The 17,372-nt window shown below is 38.4% G+C and overlaps 1 protein-coding gene across 1 annotated transcript in view; it reads right to left on the bottom strand.

Annotated features, from left to right (window-relative positions):
• The window catches only part of LOC145277020 (leucine-rich repeat serine/threonine-protein kinase 1-like), a 611,216-nt gene that overhangs the window by 434,546 nt on the left and 159,298 nt on the right, over nt 1-17,372 (bottom strand). Inside the window, exons 16-17 of the mRNA XM_080128624.1 lie at nt 2,345-2,606; nt 339-471 (exon numbers count right to left, since the gene is read on the bottom strand). Of these exons, the coding sequence (XP_079984750.1) occupies nt 339-471; nt 2,345-2,606 (395 nt within the window). The remainder of the gene's footprint in view (nt 1-338; nt 472-2,344; nt 2,607-17,372) is intronic.

Here is a 17,372-nt window from a genome sequence, read left to right as displayed (position 1 = left end):
AGTCGTCATGGAGGTAAAATGTATATCGGGATCTCATAGCTAGCTGTTAGGTGTTTTTTTTCCAGTTATAAGAACAACAACTAATTCATGGTGGTTCGGAGTTCCTATTCTGTATTTGTAGGCAGACATTAAATTCCAGTCTTATTTCTAAACATTCTTCCGTTATGAAAACACTTTGTTATTTCCATAACATTGTCAGTAGTTCAAATGTTGGTCACTCACCTCTCTACCCGGGCCATAATATAAGTTTATTTTTAAGGATTGAAAATTTAATTTTAATGAAAAAAGCCACTGTAAAATTTCTAATAAAGAAAATATGTAAATAGAAAGAGACTTACTTATAAAGCTCTCTGCTAAGAACTGGATCTTCACCCCTGGCTTTCCTTTCTTCAGCAATTTCTTGAATGATTTCCTGAAGGTATAAATATTTCTTTGGGATTTTCTGTTTCAGCAGAAGTGTGCGTTTACTTCCTGAAAAATGAGGGGAAACATTTTAGAACCATTGTGTCAGCAAATACAAACAAAAAACAAGTCATGCATTGTGACATGCAAGAATCTGATTCAAAGTACACAAACTTCAACAACCAGAGTGTTTTTTCTTTTAAACTTGATGAGCATAAAAGACAAATATTGCTTTCATGCTAGCCACATTTCAAGTTCAATAAGAATAGAATAATGTTATGCTATTGTATAAAAAAAACTAATATATCACATAGTAGTAATAGTAGTATTATAAAATTCAAGAATGATTCAATATTATGAATAGGGCTATGACTACAGAATATTCTTATCATTGTTCTGACTCTCAAGTATATATATCTGACACAGTTAAACACAGTTAATCAACTGAGAATTACATCACTCTGTATAAAAGCATATAAGATATCAACAGATACACAGCCAAGAGTCAAAACAGTAGTTTACTTCTGGGTGGTTGAATGATAACCACTGATTAAGGTCAGAATCTAAGATTTCTGGTCAGGGCTGAAGAGCTGAGAAGATAGGAAAGGGAGGCAGTTAGAGCCAGCCCACTAGAGATGACAGAGGCAATTGGAGTTGGACACTGGACAAGGCAGTTGGTTTTTCTGAGAGCTCGTGGCCAATTAGTCCAATGTGCCTCTCTGTGCAAGATGAGCTCTTGGGGCTCTTAGTTGAAAGACTTAATAGGATTTCTAGGTTTCGGTTTGGTCAGCTATTTGACTTAGGAAAATGAGTACCACTTATAACTTCCCCCCAAAATAAAAACCTGTTATTTGTTTTAAAATTGAAATTGTAGTTTTGTTTTGGGGAGAGAATTCATTTGTTGTAACAGTAATTAGATTGAACAATAACTTTGGACCAGCACAATGACTAGGACGATCACGGCCTGTGTACTCATCAGAATCATATTGTATGAATTTAAAGATTTTATTATTGGCATTGGTTTCCCAGATATTTTTACAGTCAGAATTCTTTCTAGAAAGACATCAGGGATTACGAGAAGGACTACATGAAGGTTGCCAACATCCTGAGTGAAAGTGATTTTTCTGGAACAAACTTGGCACACTCATGTTGTTAGTCCATGTCGTTAACCACTAGACCACCGTCCCCCTCCCGACCTGTGTAGTGAACACACACGCGCATGTTCATACTAGTTTGTACAACAGACATGAAATCAAATATGATGATGTATCATATATTCCAAATTAGAAAAAACAGAATCAGTGAAATCTTGATTATAAATGAAATCTCTAATGCAAAAACTGTTATATATTACATAGCAATGTCAAAGTCCACATAACATTTAGTTAAAAAAAAAAGTAATGCAAAATAAAACATTAATTATTTGAACATTTATTGAATTAAAATTAAATTAGTGAAATTCTGAAATGAATGAAACTTGCCATTATAAGAAAAATTGAAATTGTCTGACTTTAAAAATTTCTAAATAGTTTGGAACAGTTATTGGAATATGTGCCTTAAAAAAAAAAAAAAACACATTTTCTTAATTTTATTTTAATTAAAAAAATGTTCATTTTTGCTCAATACATCGAAGACTATTGCTCTGGGAACAAAATCATCAAGAGATGCATTGATCATATCTGATATTACAGTTAGTACATCAGTAGTTTAGCCTGCAAGATGAAATTCATATTTTTTTTGCTGAAATGATTGACAACTTTGTTCAGATTACAGTTTGTAAGCTAATGTTTAACATTTCTAACCCTCATTAATTTTAACAGATCCATTAATTTTATCAGATTCATTAATTTTAACAGATCCATTAATTTTATCAGATCCATTAATTTTAACAGATCCACCACCAAAATGTTATATTAAAATTATTTGTTATTTTAAAACTTACGTGGATGTCGTAGAGCAAACGCCTGGTCGTAGATTCGCTGCAACAACTTTTTGACATTGTTTCCCGTGATGTTACTCACATTCCAAGCATCAATAACGTTGGGAAGGCCACATTTATCCGGCTCTGGCACCATGTAACGTTCACTGATCAATTTCATCATTGCTTCTTCAAAGTCTTTTGGGAAACTGTGGCGCGTGGCACGGTTTTTCAGAATGTCCAAATGAGTGCCAATGATTATCACAGATGAACCAGGAGCTTGAGACTAAACACAGACACAAGAGAAAAATAAATTTAAAAAGGAATTAGTTCTTATGTCACTGTGATGAAAAAGGCAAAAGTTTTTGAAATAAGTAATTGTTGTTTTCTAAATATGCGTATGAATACAGTGAATAGGCTTAGAAAATTAAAAGTTGATGAGTTCCTTTATTTCTGATGAGTAAGGGTGGAATAAGTTTTTAAAATTTACATAATGACATGAATGATTCTATGCTACGAAACAGGTGCTGTCAAGAATTGAACATTTTAACATGCTTAAAAACATAAAACGTTAACAAATTCCTAATGAACCGCCCCCTTAAGTAAACACTTCATCAAATCTCCACACTAACGTAATGTACTTGCAATAAACCTTATCCCTGAGTGGCTTCCGGGCCTTGATAAGTGGTGATCACCGTGTAAAAAAGACTAAAAAAAAAAAAAAATGGACATCTTGAAATTTCGAATATAGACTTGTCATTTATATGCTCTTTAGTTACATCCAGCTTCATAAATTAATGGATTGGTATAAATAAAAGGTGACATATAATTGAATAAGCATATTTTTCCATAAACAATATATATATATATATATATATATATATATATATATATATATATATATATATATACACACACACAGGGTGCCCACAAAATCTGGCTACATAATCTACAGGATGCTTCCACAAAGTTTGGCTACATAATGTAGCCAGACTTTGTGGACACCCTGTATATATATACTTTTTTGTGACCAAGAGCGGAGGTCTGCTTGAAATATAAAAAGTAACAATAAAAATATTAAATACAAAAACTAACATCGTTTTTCATGTTTCAAAAAACCCTCATATCATTTAAATCACTATCCTAGATGGATGGATGGATGAGTTATTTAATCAGCATATCAACCTTTGTGGGTCATTTAATGCCGTTTTTTTTTTTGTTTTTTTGTTTTTTCTTATCAACCCCTTCTGGGCCATTCAATGCTGAATTTAGTCATTTTGGAGATAGTATTTGATGTTGTATCCAGTTATTTTATAGGAGACTTATTCTTGAAGCTCTTTTTATTTTCAATCGTTAGTTTGTAGCTTTTGGTTTGGTTGTTTTATAGTGGATTTTATCATTTTTGTCTTGCAGGATGCTTTTGCAGAATATAAGGTTTTTGTGGGTTATATTTTTTGGAAGAGTCCTATTTCTTTAATGTAAGATAAGATTTTTCTGGTGTTGTTCTCTTTGAAGATTATTGCAGATCTATTTCTTTATAGTGTTTTTTTCCTAATTTGTGAAAGATCTGTGCATTCAGTTAGTAGATGTTTTTCAGTAAGTGGTACTTGACAGGGAATGCATTGGGGTTGAGTTTCTCCTTTTAGAAGGTAGGAATGGGTTAAGTGTGTGTGACCTATTCTAAGTCTTGTTAAAATGACATTTTGTTTTCTGTTTGTTTTTTGATAATCCTGCCTCCTCTCTCCAAGTGTGGGTTTTATATTGTATAATTTGTTATTTGTATTTTTATTCCATTGACTTTGCCATTTCCCAAGTATATGGCTGTTGATCAGGAGTCTAATATCCGTGTATGGGATCCTGTACCCATCAAGGTTCAACTTCGTTGCCTCCTTAGCCATAGCATCGGCTCTTTTATTACCCCTGATTTCCATGTTGCTAGGGATCCAGGTGAATATTATTTTCTTTTGGTCGGTAATGAGATTTATTTTGTTTAGGAGTTTGATAATTGTGGGGTTCTCGTTTTCTATTTTTTATAGCTGTTAAAACGGATAAGGAGTCAGAGAATATAATGAATTTTTCTGAGTTTTCTTCAGCAATGATATCCAGTGCTAAATCTATGGCTCTGGTTTCAGCACTAAATATAGAGGTTTCATTCGGAAGTCGTTTGCTAATTTTTGTATTGTTGTAGGTAGCTGCACATCCAACTCTATCGTTATCCTTCGCACCATCTGTGTATATGTATGTATAGTCAGAGTAGCATAGCTTGATATTTTCAAGTTCTTCTTGAAATATGGCAGGATTTGTTTTTGATTTTTTATTTTTGTTAAAGTTCAGCATTACATATGGTTGTCTCACAGTCCATGGTGGGTTTTCGGATATTACAGAATGGTGGATATTTGTTATTGGAATTTGAAATTCCTCTATACTGGTTTCCATTCGAAGTCCGAAGATTTTTATGGCTTTTTCTTTTCTGTTAAATAGGTTTCTATATTTGGGGTCAAAGGTACATTGATAAGTGGGGTTTGTTGGGCAAGACTTTAGTTTCAGGTAGTATTGTAAGCCAAGTTTTTCCCGTCTGAACTTTAGGGGTGCTTCGTGGGCTTCTGCATATAGGCTTTCTTTGGAGGATGTTCTATATGCTCCCAAGATTAGTCTTAGTCCTTCATGGTGAATGGGGTCAAGGATATTTATGTAGGAAGGCCTTGCTGATCCATAAATGAAACAGCCATAGTCCAGTTTCGAACGAATTAGAGTCCTGCATAGTTTTAGGAGCGTTTGTTGGTCTGCTACCCAGTCTGTGTTAGCGATAACTCTTAATAATTGCAGTGCTTTGTGGCATTTCTGCTTTAAATATCTCAGATGGGAAATAAAATTCAATTTTTTGTCAAAAATGATCTCTAGGTATTTATATTGATCAGTAATATCAACTTTTTTGCCATCGAGTTTGAGGGTTGGATCATTGTGAATTATTTTAATATTACAGAAGTGCATGCACTTCATTTTAGACTCGGAAAATTTAAGACCATTTTCTGTGGCCCACCGGTTTATTTTGTTTAAGTTCAGCTGCAACTGTTGCTCTATTGTTTGGACATTTTTTTATCTATAACAGGTCAAGAAGTCATCGACATATAGGGAGCAGTCGGTTCCAAGACTTAGGCATTTGGTAATATTGTTAATCTTTATATTAAATAAAGTGACTGATAGTATGCTTCCTTGTGGGACCCCTTCCTCCTGGTTTTCGAGGTCAGAAAGGGTCGATCCCACACGGACCCTAAAGTCCCTGTCAGATAAAAAATCTTTTATTAATTTGTGTAGTCTTCCCTTTAGACCTAGATTGTGCAGGTCTTTCATAATGCCATATCTCCATGTTGTCTCATAGGCTTTTTCCAAATCAAAGAAGATGGTCGTTATGTGTTCTTTTTTTATGTACCCCTAATGAAAGTTTCCAGGCGTACCAGGTTGTCAATGGTGCTTCTTTTATTTCTAAATCCACTTTGGAGGTCTGTTATCAGGCCATTTGCTTCAAGGTACCAGGTTAATCTTTTGTTTAGCATTCTTTCGAATGTTTTGCATACGCAACTTGTCAATGCTATGGGTTGGTAGGTTTGGGGATGGGGATCACTGTTGCTTGTTTCCATATGTCAGGGAGTTTATCCCTGATCCAAATGTCATTGAAGATGTTTTGGAGGTAGATTAAGGATTTTTGAGGTAGTTGTTTCAAGAACTCGTAGTGGATCTCATCTGGCCCTGTTGCAATGTTGTGTGAACTGTTTATGGCGTCGGTTAATTCAGATAGGGTGAAAGGTTTGTTGTAGTCTTCTACATTGTCTGAGTTGAAGTTTAGTTTGTTTCTTTCAGCATCTAGTTTGATTTTTTTGAATTGTGGTTTATAATTTTTGCTAGAGAAGTTTTTTGAGAAGGTTTTTGCGAGTACATTTGCTATATCTTTTTTGCTGGTTATTTTTGTATTATTTTTGACAGGTGTTTTAGCGGTGTTGGTTGATTTTTACCAGCTATCTTTCTAACCATATTCCAGATTTGTTTTGTTTTGGTGTTAGAGTTCAGTTTGCTGATATAGACTCTCCATGACATTCTTTTGGCCTCCTTAATTGTTCTACGGGCTTTTGCTCGGTTTTGTTTGAACTCGTCTAGATTGTGGGTAGTGGGAAGACTTTTAAATTTTCGCAGTGCAGCTTTATGTAATCTTACCGCTTTTTGGCAATCTTCATTAAACCAAGGTCTTTTATATTTTTTGGATTTGGAGCCTTTGGGTATACATTCCCCAGCTACTGACATCAACGTATCAGTGAAGTGTTCCATAGAGTTCTCCAGTTCATCTTTGTCTATTAGTTTTGCATTGCATTGGGGTTTATATTCCTCCCAATTTGCTTTATTTAGCTTCCATCTGGGGAGGTTATCTTCAATCGGGATTGAGTTTTCAAGTATAATGGGAAAGTGATCGCTACCACATGAGTCATCATACACTTTCCAGCTGTAGTCCATTAATGTGGCTGGGTCGCATAACGACAAATCAATGGCTGAGTATGTACCTGAGGCAGCGTGGAGATATGTATTGGAGTTTTGGTTCATGAGGGACAGATTGTTATTGTTGATAATATTTTCTAGTTTTTTTACCTTTTATGTCTGTTTTATTGCTTCCCCATATGATGTTGTGGCTGTTGAAGTCTCCTAGTAGGATGTATGGTTTAGGAAGTTGTTCTATTATTTTGTTGACTTCAGCTTCATTTATGGGGTCACGTGGTGGGATATACATGGAGCAAATGTTGATAGTTTTATGTAAAGTGGTTTTCACAGCAATTGCTTGTAATGTGGTGTCTAGAGTTATTTCGCTCTGAGGGATGTCATTTCTAACTAGAATCGATACACCTTCGGAGGCCCTCTGTCCAGTATTGTGTATAAAGTTGTATCGGGTGTAGTTTTTTATAGTGATGTTATCATGTGTCTTAAGGAATGTTTCCTGGAGGCAGATGATAGCAGGTCGTAGTTTAGATATTAACAGTAGTAAGTCGTTTATGTTTGCCTTAAGTCCTCGGCAGTTCCATTGAATGATAGTTTGAGTTTTTTTTATTGTGGTCTGTCATTTTATTTGTCTGGCTTCCGGGAAGGTTATATTTTTTGTGTACTTTATTGCTGCTATTTCTTTTTCTTTTAGCCATGTTTTGCATCCTTTGAAGTCAGCTGAATGGTTTTCCTTACAGTTTGAGCATTTGGGATCTTTTTTGCAGTCACTATGTTTTGAGTTTTCACCACATCTTACACATATTGGTGATTTGGTGCATTTGGATTGGTGATGTCCAAATTGTTGACAATTCTAGCACCTTAGAGGGTTTGGGATGTATTTTTCAACGTTCACTTTTAGGTATCTGATTTTAATCTCACTTGGGGGGGTTTGTGGAGTCAAAGGAGAGTATATATGCATTTATCAATATAGTTTCTCCTATTCGTTTTATTCTTATTCTTTTTACATCTGTAACACTTTGGGATGCTAGATTAGATAAAATTTCCTCAGTCAAGCAATTTGATAGTTCACTGCATCTAATGGCTCCTTTTGAGGAGTTTAGATATGGGTGGGGATAAGTTTTAATTTTGATATTGTTAAAGGTTTGCCATTTGAGGATTTCTTTAACTTGTTTTTTGTTTCAATTTGATAAGTATGGTGTAATTTTGCAGTCTTTTTATCATTTTGGGTTTTATTTTTTGAGAAAATTTTTTCCATTGTAAAAGGTGAAATTTTATTTATTTCATTTTTTTCAAGTGTTTCCATTACTAGAAATATTGTGTTTTCATTGATTAAGCAATTCTGTTCGTCCTCTGAACTTGAGATGTCGGAAACATCAGAGATGTTTCTTTTTTGGGGGTAAAAAAAGCCATAATCAAAAAGGTTGGTTTTTTCATCATCTTTGCTCCCCACCCACCTCGGAGCCCTATATGGGAAGTGCCTGGGGCGAAACCCATTCGCCCAGGCTCAACAAGGATACAAAGGTGATATACTCGATTTATGCGATATCATTTATGAGCACCTGTTTTCCTTTGATGTTACTTTGGGATATGAAGTAATTTAAAGGGTTTGCAGCCATGTCATAGATATTTCACTTCGTCGATTGACCCTCAGCCACCGCTTTCCACCATATATTAGGGAGTAGATGTTATTTGTGGGGAAGGGATAGGCATATTGTGTTGATGATAAGTTTATGGGGTGGGCGATATATGGTGGAGCTTGACGTGACCAGCCGATTGGTTGGATCAAGCCCCTCCGACCGCCCGTCTAGCCCAGTAAGAGCCAAAGTGGTGTGTTGGGAAGTGGGGGGTACTAAATCCTGACCTCCAAATCTCTCAACCACCAGGATCCCGTCCTAAGGGTATTACGGGTCGCTACCTACAGCCAACAGGTAGCCCCATTGAGGGACTTCTACTCTCTGCAGGGGGGTAGTCGGCATATTCTGATGCCCTGCCGATAGGGTCCAGTGTAATCTGATCAAATTTTGAAGAATAATTTTTTAATAGAATGTATTTATTATTATTTATTTTTTTTTATTTTTTTTATTTTTGGTTTGTTTTTTATTTAACCCATAGTTGGGACCCTAACAGGTACTACCACTCTGGGTCAGAGTGGACCTGAGAGAAATGGCAATTAAAGGGCGGCTCCACGCTCCCCAAAGCCTGCAAACTGGGGCCTTATCATCAGATATAGTTTAAGGTCATATCTAGGACCGGGAAGTAGGGCAGGAAAAAGAAAGGAGGGGAGAAAGGAGAGGGGCTGTTGATTTTGTTTTTATTTTTGTAGAACATAATTAAGTTTTACAAAAGAGAATAGAAAACAAAAACAAAAATCGATGTAGGTGCATTTCGTCTCAGAAAGCCAATAGGCAGCCTGATCTGGTAGCACCAGCACTATCCTAGAAGCATACGTGGACTTTTAACACTATATAATTCAAATATTATGAAATAAATATTTTATATGTGCGTTTTTAATGTTATAATGAAATAATATGTATATTATAGAGCATTATTATAGTTAAATGAAATTGAAAAAATGAATGTAAATTTACATGTTTTACAAGTTTAATAATTTCAAGTCGTACAACAATGTATAAAATATAGAGAATTTATTTCAACATAGGTTTTTCAAAGAAAATTATCTTTTGTAAAATTAAAAATTATATTCTAAACTAGTATGAGTATGCAGCACACTGCCTCAGAAAACATTGATATGGATGATTAATCAGCATTTAATAGTATGTATAAAACCATGTCACACACCAGTTTCCTAAAGAACTTTGAAAAAAAAAAAAAAAAGAATCCAACTATCAAAAGGAAAAACTGATAAACCTTTTTTTAACCAAAGCGTTTAATGTTGTTTTTTTTTTCCTTTTGATGAGAAGATTTGTTTCTTTGAAAATTCTAGGTGTGAAGCACTTTTCTACATTTCATGCTATACATTGTTGTACTGCGTGAAATTTCTAAGCTTGTTAAATATGTAAGTATACATTTGTTCATAAGAAACAATTTATGTTTGTTTGAAGCATTGTTTAATGTGCATATAAAAATAAATTTATGTTCATAGAAGGCAGAACAATGCAAAGGTGCGACGGATAGACTCAAGCTGAAGCAACTAAAGATATAATTATAGAACCAGCTATGCAGTTTTATATGTATGGTTATACATATGCACATAAATTTGATCAATAAATCTGAAACTACATAACTAGTTCAACCATTATATTTCAAGTTGCATCAGTTTGAGTCTATCCGTCACACCTTTGCATTGTTCTTTAGGGAATTTCCCTAATAAAATAAAATAACACAATTCTATGAACAATGACAAACAACTTCTTCAACTTAACAAGGGAAAGGTTTATTTGCAAAGCGTACTGAAGGAAGAAAGTAGAGTCGGGTCTCCACTGCCTTACGAGGTAGTTACAACCCGCGGCTGTCGTCAATACCTTTAGTAGGAGCAGCGAAGAGAACAGGCGTCTAGCACCGACGAAGGCTGGTAGCGTAAGAGAGAGTTTTCTTCTGGGACCGGAAGCTGTCTGGTCCCTAGGGGTTAATTTGTATTCGTGTGCAAGTCCTCAGATTGGACAGTTTAACGCCTCATCACTCACTCAGAGGAAGCGAATGCGCGAGAAGAAAAGGGGTCTATTTGTGTCTGCTACATAACCCCCTGCTTAGGCTGAAAGCCGACAGAGAGAAAGGTAGCATAACAAATAGCAGAAAGAAAAATACAATAAGAAATGTCCGTCTCTTTAGGTTATTTTCTTGCAGAAAAAAAAAAATGTTCTTACTTTTCTGTGAAAAGTTGGAATATTTGCACAAAACGTTCTGTTCTAAAAAGGAGAGAAGAAAAAATGTTCTTTTTCAACAGAAATACACTGTTTTGCAAAGTCTCTTCGGCCAATGTACCCGTCGACCACTACGTGTAGTGGTCACATAATTGTTCTCACGTGGAACATTTACCTCAGGTGTATGATTATGCTGTGTGTATGTTGGAGGAATGTGTGGCTCAGGTGTTAATGTGTCCAGAAAGGCTCTTTTTACCCTATCTACCGATACTGTCTCTTTTTTACCACTAATGTCTAGGATAAAAGTTTTATCAGTGCGTGAAAGCACGCGATAAGGGCCAGTGTAAGGTGGAGTTAGGGGGGCTTTTACTGCGTCCTTTCTAAGGAACACGTGAGTCCATGTCGCTATGTCCTTCGGAACCAAAGATTTAATGGTCTGTTCCCTAGGGTGCATCGGCGGTAGCTTACTGAGATAAGCTCGTAGTCTGTTGACATATAGAGCTGTGTCAGTTGATATATCCTCTATCGGGGTCAGCATCTGACCTGGCAACGATAGAGGTGCTCCATAGACCAGTTCGGCTGCGGAATATCCCAGGTCCTCCTTGATTGATGCCCGACAGCCAAGAAGGATGACCGGTATGTACTCGCTCCATCGCTGTTGATCAGGGTAAGCGCGTAATGCAGCTTTCAATTGGCGATGGAAGCGTTCTATCATCCCATTTGAAGCAGGGTGATAGCTTGTTGTCCGAATGCGAGTGATCCCGAGGATCTTGGACAGTTCCCGGAATAGGTGGGATTCGAATTGTGCACCACGATCAGTGGTGATTGTAGTGGGAACTCCGTAGCGCGATATCCAGCCTGATATAAGGGCTCGCGCTACAGATTCAGCCGAAATGTCACTAAGTGGGATGGCTTCTGGCCACCGTGTGAAACGGTCTATGCAGGTCAGGAGATAAGTGAATCCCTGACTGACCGGCCATGGTCCAACCAAGTCAATGTGAACATGGCTAAACCGAGCGTCTGGGGTGCTGAATGTTCCAAGGGGTGCGCGGATATGCTCGTGCACCTTTGATTTTTGGCAGGATACACAGGAATGTGACCAAGCAATGATGTCACGCCTCATGTTAGGCCAGAAAAATCTAGCTGTAATCAGCTTTACTGTGACTTTGCGTCCGGGGTGTGCCAGGTTGTGTAGAGTGTCGAAAACAACTCTACGGTGGGTCGTTGGAACGAATGGTCGAGGTGAATCCGTTGAGGTGTCACAGATGATCTGCGTGTCAGAAGTAGGCACGGGCAGATATGCGAATTTGCAAGTCCCGAATTCAGGTGACGATGGATCCAACGTGTCCAGACTTGGCTGGTCTAAGGCCATCTGTTGCAAATCGATATCCGATGGTGAGGACAGAGAATTGATGGGCAGGCGAGACAATGCGTCTGCTGCTGCGTTCTGCTCACCCGCGATATGTCGGATATCACTAGTAAACTGCGAAACAAAGTCCAAATGACGTGTTTCGCGGGGAGAATATTTGTCCGGCTTAGCACGCAGTGCGTATGTAAGCGGACGGTGATCGGTGTAGATCACAAATTGTCGGCCCTCGAGTGAATGTTGGAAGTGTTTCACTGCGAGGTACATTGCCAGTAGTTCGCGGCCAAACGTGCTGTAACGTTGTTCGGCCGGTTTCAGCTGTCGCGAAAAGTATGCTAGAGGTTGTAACTGTTGTTGGTGCTGCTGTTGCAGCACTGCACCTACAGCTGTGCCCGATGCATCAACGACCAGTGAAAACTGGGCATCGGGTACAGGATGTGCCAGCAAAGATGTCGTCGCTAGTTTATTTTTCACTTCCGCAAATGCTCTAAGTTGGATCTCATTAAGTGAGATCTGCTCGTTTTTCTTCTTCCTGTTACGTAACAGGTCGGAAAGAGGAGCTAAGAGATCCGCACAGTGTGGGATAAAGCGTCTGTAGTAATTCAACAGACCAAGGAAGTGCCTAAGTTGGCGAAGTGAAGTGGGCGGTTGAAGGTCTTGTAGAGCCTTCACCTTTTCCGGCAACGGAGATATACCGTCTGGGCTGATAATGTGGCCCAGGAAAACTAGTGACGTAACACCGAAAACGCATTTACCAGGGTTAATCCTCACTTGGTATTGCTGAAACCGTTCAAAAAGTAGGCGGAGGTGAGTGACGTGTTCCTCAGGTGAGGCACTAGCCACGAGAATGTCATCTATATAGTTATAGACGAAATCTAAATCACGCACTACTTCATCCATAAAGCGCTGAAAAGTACTGGCAGCGTTACGTAGGCCGAAAGGCATAGTAAGAAATTCAAACGCTCCAAATGGGGTTGTAACCGCAGTCTTGGGTATGTCGGCCGGATTCACCGGGATCTGATGGTAAGCCTTAACCAGATCTAGCTTAGAGAAAGTCTTACAGCCATGCAGAGAGGAAGCAAAGTCCTGAATATGCGGGATTGGGTAACGATCAGGTACCGTCATGGCATTGAGTCGTCTATAGTCCCCAGTTGGACGCCAATCTCCGTCTCGTTTTGGAACCATATGCAGAGGGGAAGCCCAAGGACTGGACGAGGGGCGTATAATTCCCAACTGTAGCATATGATTAAATTCTGCCTTCGCTGCTTTAAGTTTATCCACAGGAAGGCGACGAGGGCGTGAGAACACAGGAGCACCTGTGGTCTCAATATGATGTTTTGTGGTGTGCGTGGGTTTGCTCACCACAAAATTTAAATTGGTTAACTCCGGGTAGGAGTGTAGCACCTCATGGTATGGGTCATTTGCAGCGGCAATGAAAAATACCGGGCTGATAGATGGGGCATTAGATAACGAGCCAGGGACGGAAAGTTCCGTGCTAGCGTCTATCAGCCGGCGTCTGCGCATGTCGACCATTAAATTAAAATTATGCAAGAAATCCGCGCCTAGTATGGGGTACGGTAGATCTGCTACAGTGAAAACCCACGTAAAGTCTCTCCGTAAATTCAAGTCCAGAGAACGTGAAATTTGACCGTACGTGGGGATAGGTGAATGGTTCACCGCTTGCAGTGTTATCAATGACACTGGTGGCCTTTCTTTAAGTAGCCTAAGTGGCCATATACTACAAGCAGCGCCAGTGTCTACCAAGCAACGTGCTTGAGATTTTACGTCAGTGACGAAATAGGCACGGTTATTTGCATTTTGTGGAAAGTTTGCCGTGCTCGTCTTTCCACAATTTAGTTTCCCTGGTTGTTAAAAGTGCAGGGCATTTTACAGTTCCGTGCTTCAGCGCCATAGCGACCATGATAAAAACATAGTCCCGGCATGTTTGCACGGCGACGGTGGTGCGGGGAAGATGAGCGGCTTTTGTAGCGGCGTCTGGGTGAGTGCGACCTGCCCATATTGAGCTTGCTCACCTCTCTAGTGAGGCGTTCGATGGCCGTTAGTATAGCCACCGATGTAGCATCCTGTCTTACATTTGCGGTGCCTGCGGGTACCTCAGCAGGCTGTTGTGGAATCGCCGCGGTGGTAGGCCCCCTCACAAAGTCCATGACCTTGTCCGCCGATGCTGCTACTACATCGACGGTGTGTTTTTCAAACATTGGCGCAAGTATGGCCTTTACCTGCGCCGGCAGCCTTGAGAAAAAGAGCTGCTTAATTAAGGCACTGTCAGGAGGGACGTCCTCTGCCAGTTCCCTCATTCTACGGAGTAGTTCCGTCGGCCTGCGGTCACCTAAGTGCTCGTCATGGACCAGCGTTTGAAAACGCTTTTCCGCCGACACGGACGTCCGTAGTAGCACCTCCCGTTTTATGCTATCGTAAGTGGAGTTTAACGGGGTGTCCGTTATTAAGTCCTTGACCGCAGGAGTCAATGACGCGGGGAAGGCACTGAATAAAATGTGCAGCTTCGTTTGCTCTGACACGTTGTTCGCCGCAAAATAAGACTCGAGTTGAGCAAACCAAACCCGGACGTCCCCAGCAAAGGCAGGCAACGTTGTCATCGTCACTACCGAAAGTAGATACCAAATATTTAAAAAAAAATATATATATATAATGTATCCGAAATCTGAAAGGACGCCGAATATGGACCACGTGGAGAAGAAAGGAAAAATATGGAGAAAATCTTTAAACAGAGACAATACAAAAAAAAAAAAAATTAACAGGCTAATGGGGGAGGAGAAGAAAGAAACAAAATTACCATGAAATAAAGCTAAAACAAAATTATATCAGGAAGAGCCGTGAAGCAAAAAAAAATGTGGACAATATGGGTTTTTTTTTTTTTTTTTTTTTTATAAATGTGTGTGAACCTGAAGATAAATGAACTCTTTAAGTACTTACATTTTGGCCGAAGAGTGCTAATGCGGAAAAACTTTGTGAAAGTTCTATTTTTTTTTTTTTTTTTTTTTTTGAGTTTTTTCTTATGCGCGGTGCGCGTTAACACGGCAGAAATGTTCAAGGTAGAAAAAAGATAGCATTAGAAGTTCAAGTTTGGTATAAGAATTTTCGTACACCAAGAAAGTGTCACCTCTTTTAGTAGGTTGGCGTTCTTTTTTTTTATGTGTAGCCCGCCGTTGTGAAAGAAAAGGGTGTTTTTTCTTTGTTTTGTTTGTTTTTTTTTTTTGTTTTTTTTTTTGTTTTTTTGTATGCTCCTTAGTTTATAATATATATATATATATAACGGGAAAAAAACGATAAGGAAGAGAGGGAAATAACGTCTTTTTTTGTTGTTGTTTTTTTTTTTTTTTTTTTTTTTTTTAAGTTTTAAATGTGCTCTCCCAAATCCGTTGTCTGTTTATGTGTGTGGTTGGAAAGCATGTGCTGGTTTTTAAAATGCGCGCCTTACCCTGTTAAAAAGCGAAAGAAGTGTCTGTTCGGAAATGTGTTATCACGACGGAGTCACCATTTTAGGGAATTTCCCTAATAAAATAAAATAACACAATTCTATGAACAATGACAAACAACTTCTTCAACTTAACAAGGGAAAGGTTTATTTGCAAAGCGTACTGAAGGAAGAAAGTAGAGTCGGGTCTCCACTGCCTTACGAGGTAGTTACAACCCGCGGCTGTCGTCAATACCTTTAGTAGGAGCAGCGAAGAGAACAGGCGTCTAGCACCGACGAAGGCTGGTAGCGTAAGAGAGAGTTTTCTTCTGGGACCGGAAGCTGTCTGGTCCCTAGGGGTTAATTTGTATTCGTGTGCAAGTCCTCAGATTGGACAGTTTAACGCCTCATCACTCACTCAGAGGAAGCGAATGCGCGAGAAGAAAAGGGGTCTATTTGTGTCTGCTACAGTTCTGCCTTCTATAAACTAAAATTTATTTTTATATGCACATTAATCAATGCTTCAAACAAACTACTTTAACGTATTATATGTTTGTTTATTTTCATTTTTGTTTAAGTATACGCGCATGTGTTCGTCTGCCAGTACAGATGACTAATCAGCATATAACTATTATAAATATATTATGCTCTTAATACAGTTGAGCACTCTTACTTCTTCGAATGCATTGTAATATGAAGATAAAATATACAATGTATTATAACAGGATGAAGACCACAAGGGAGGTATATGCCAGTATATGAGTTCGTTTTTAGGTCTTTCCGATTACAGAACGCCCAAGAAAGTTCAACAGTTATTCTGGGTGACCAGAATAGCTGTTGAACCACATGATTGATTGGCCTTGATCATCTACATAAGAACAGGATTGGTTAGTCGCTTCAGGTTTCTTCATTCTCTTTCTCAAAGTCCACGAGTGACATAATCAATCTTCTTGAGTCCAAAACAACGGCACATGCCCCACATTATGATTAGGTTAATTCTGTGTACTGTCACTCGGACTTGGGGTTAGCTCTTGGAACTGACGGCACATTACTCCGTACAGCATTTAAGAAAAATACCAATGAAGATGTTAAGTTTCTACAACTACAGGATATATTAACAGGTAGGTTACCTATTTACAAATTCTATTAAAATAAAATGGTAGAAAAGGTGTGAAAAGAGGTACAAGTGTTTGAAATCGTGGCACCAATAGTTCGTTCAAAGAAATACCCTTTTTAAGTATCATAGATCTTTGATAGTGGTGGCACAACCAACAGTCACAAGTTAGTTCATCCTTTCCTTTTTTAATGTTGTCACCATCAGATCACTTATGTGATGGTAAGGGAGGGCTTCTGTCAGCGATATGTGTCAATGTTCTGGATTGTTTTTAGCAGCAGAGACATTTTCACAAACAAGAAATCTATTTTTGAGCAAGAACCATTACATGACAAGTATACTCCACCAGGGGTCTTGCAGCTTACTAGAAGGACAAGAGATGTTCAAAATCGCTTGTGTATAAGCTTATATAAGGGGGTGACGGGTTGGAGACTGAAACTCTCAGGTCCATTCTAGCCAATCGGTTATTGCTCCGTCATATCCCCTTCTTTTTTGATTAGTTCAGTACCAATCGTACATAATCGCTCCTCAAGGTAATTTTTAATCAAGATGTTTCTCATGCCGAGAATAGCTTGGAAAGATGACCTCAAGGTCAGGTACTGCTCTCGGTTGTAGCATAAACAATGTTTCACTATTATTTTCTTGAAACATATGACTTTATTAGCAAAACAATATTAGTATTAATATATTATTATCAACCGCAAATCGACTAACTGAAGCTATTTTTCCTTGTTTTAGGATGCATTATCAAACAAACAAATGGAGTCAGCAAGGTAATCGAGAATTGCCCAGGATTGTTCATATAACAAACAGTTCTAATTTTGCTCTATTAT

The sequence above is a fragment of the Euprymna scolopes genome, chromosome 5, assembly GCF_053919585.1.
Source record: "Euprymna scolopes isolate OS-2025 chromosome 5, ASM5391958v1, whole genome shotgun sequence".
Taxonomy (NCBI): Eukaryota; Metazoa; Mollusca; class Cephalopoda; order Sepiida; family Sepiolidae; genus Euprymna; species Euprymna scolopes.
The sequence above is the reverse complement of the archived record's forward strand: the minus strand, read 5'-3'. Positions and strand labels throughout refer to the sequence as shown.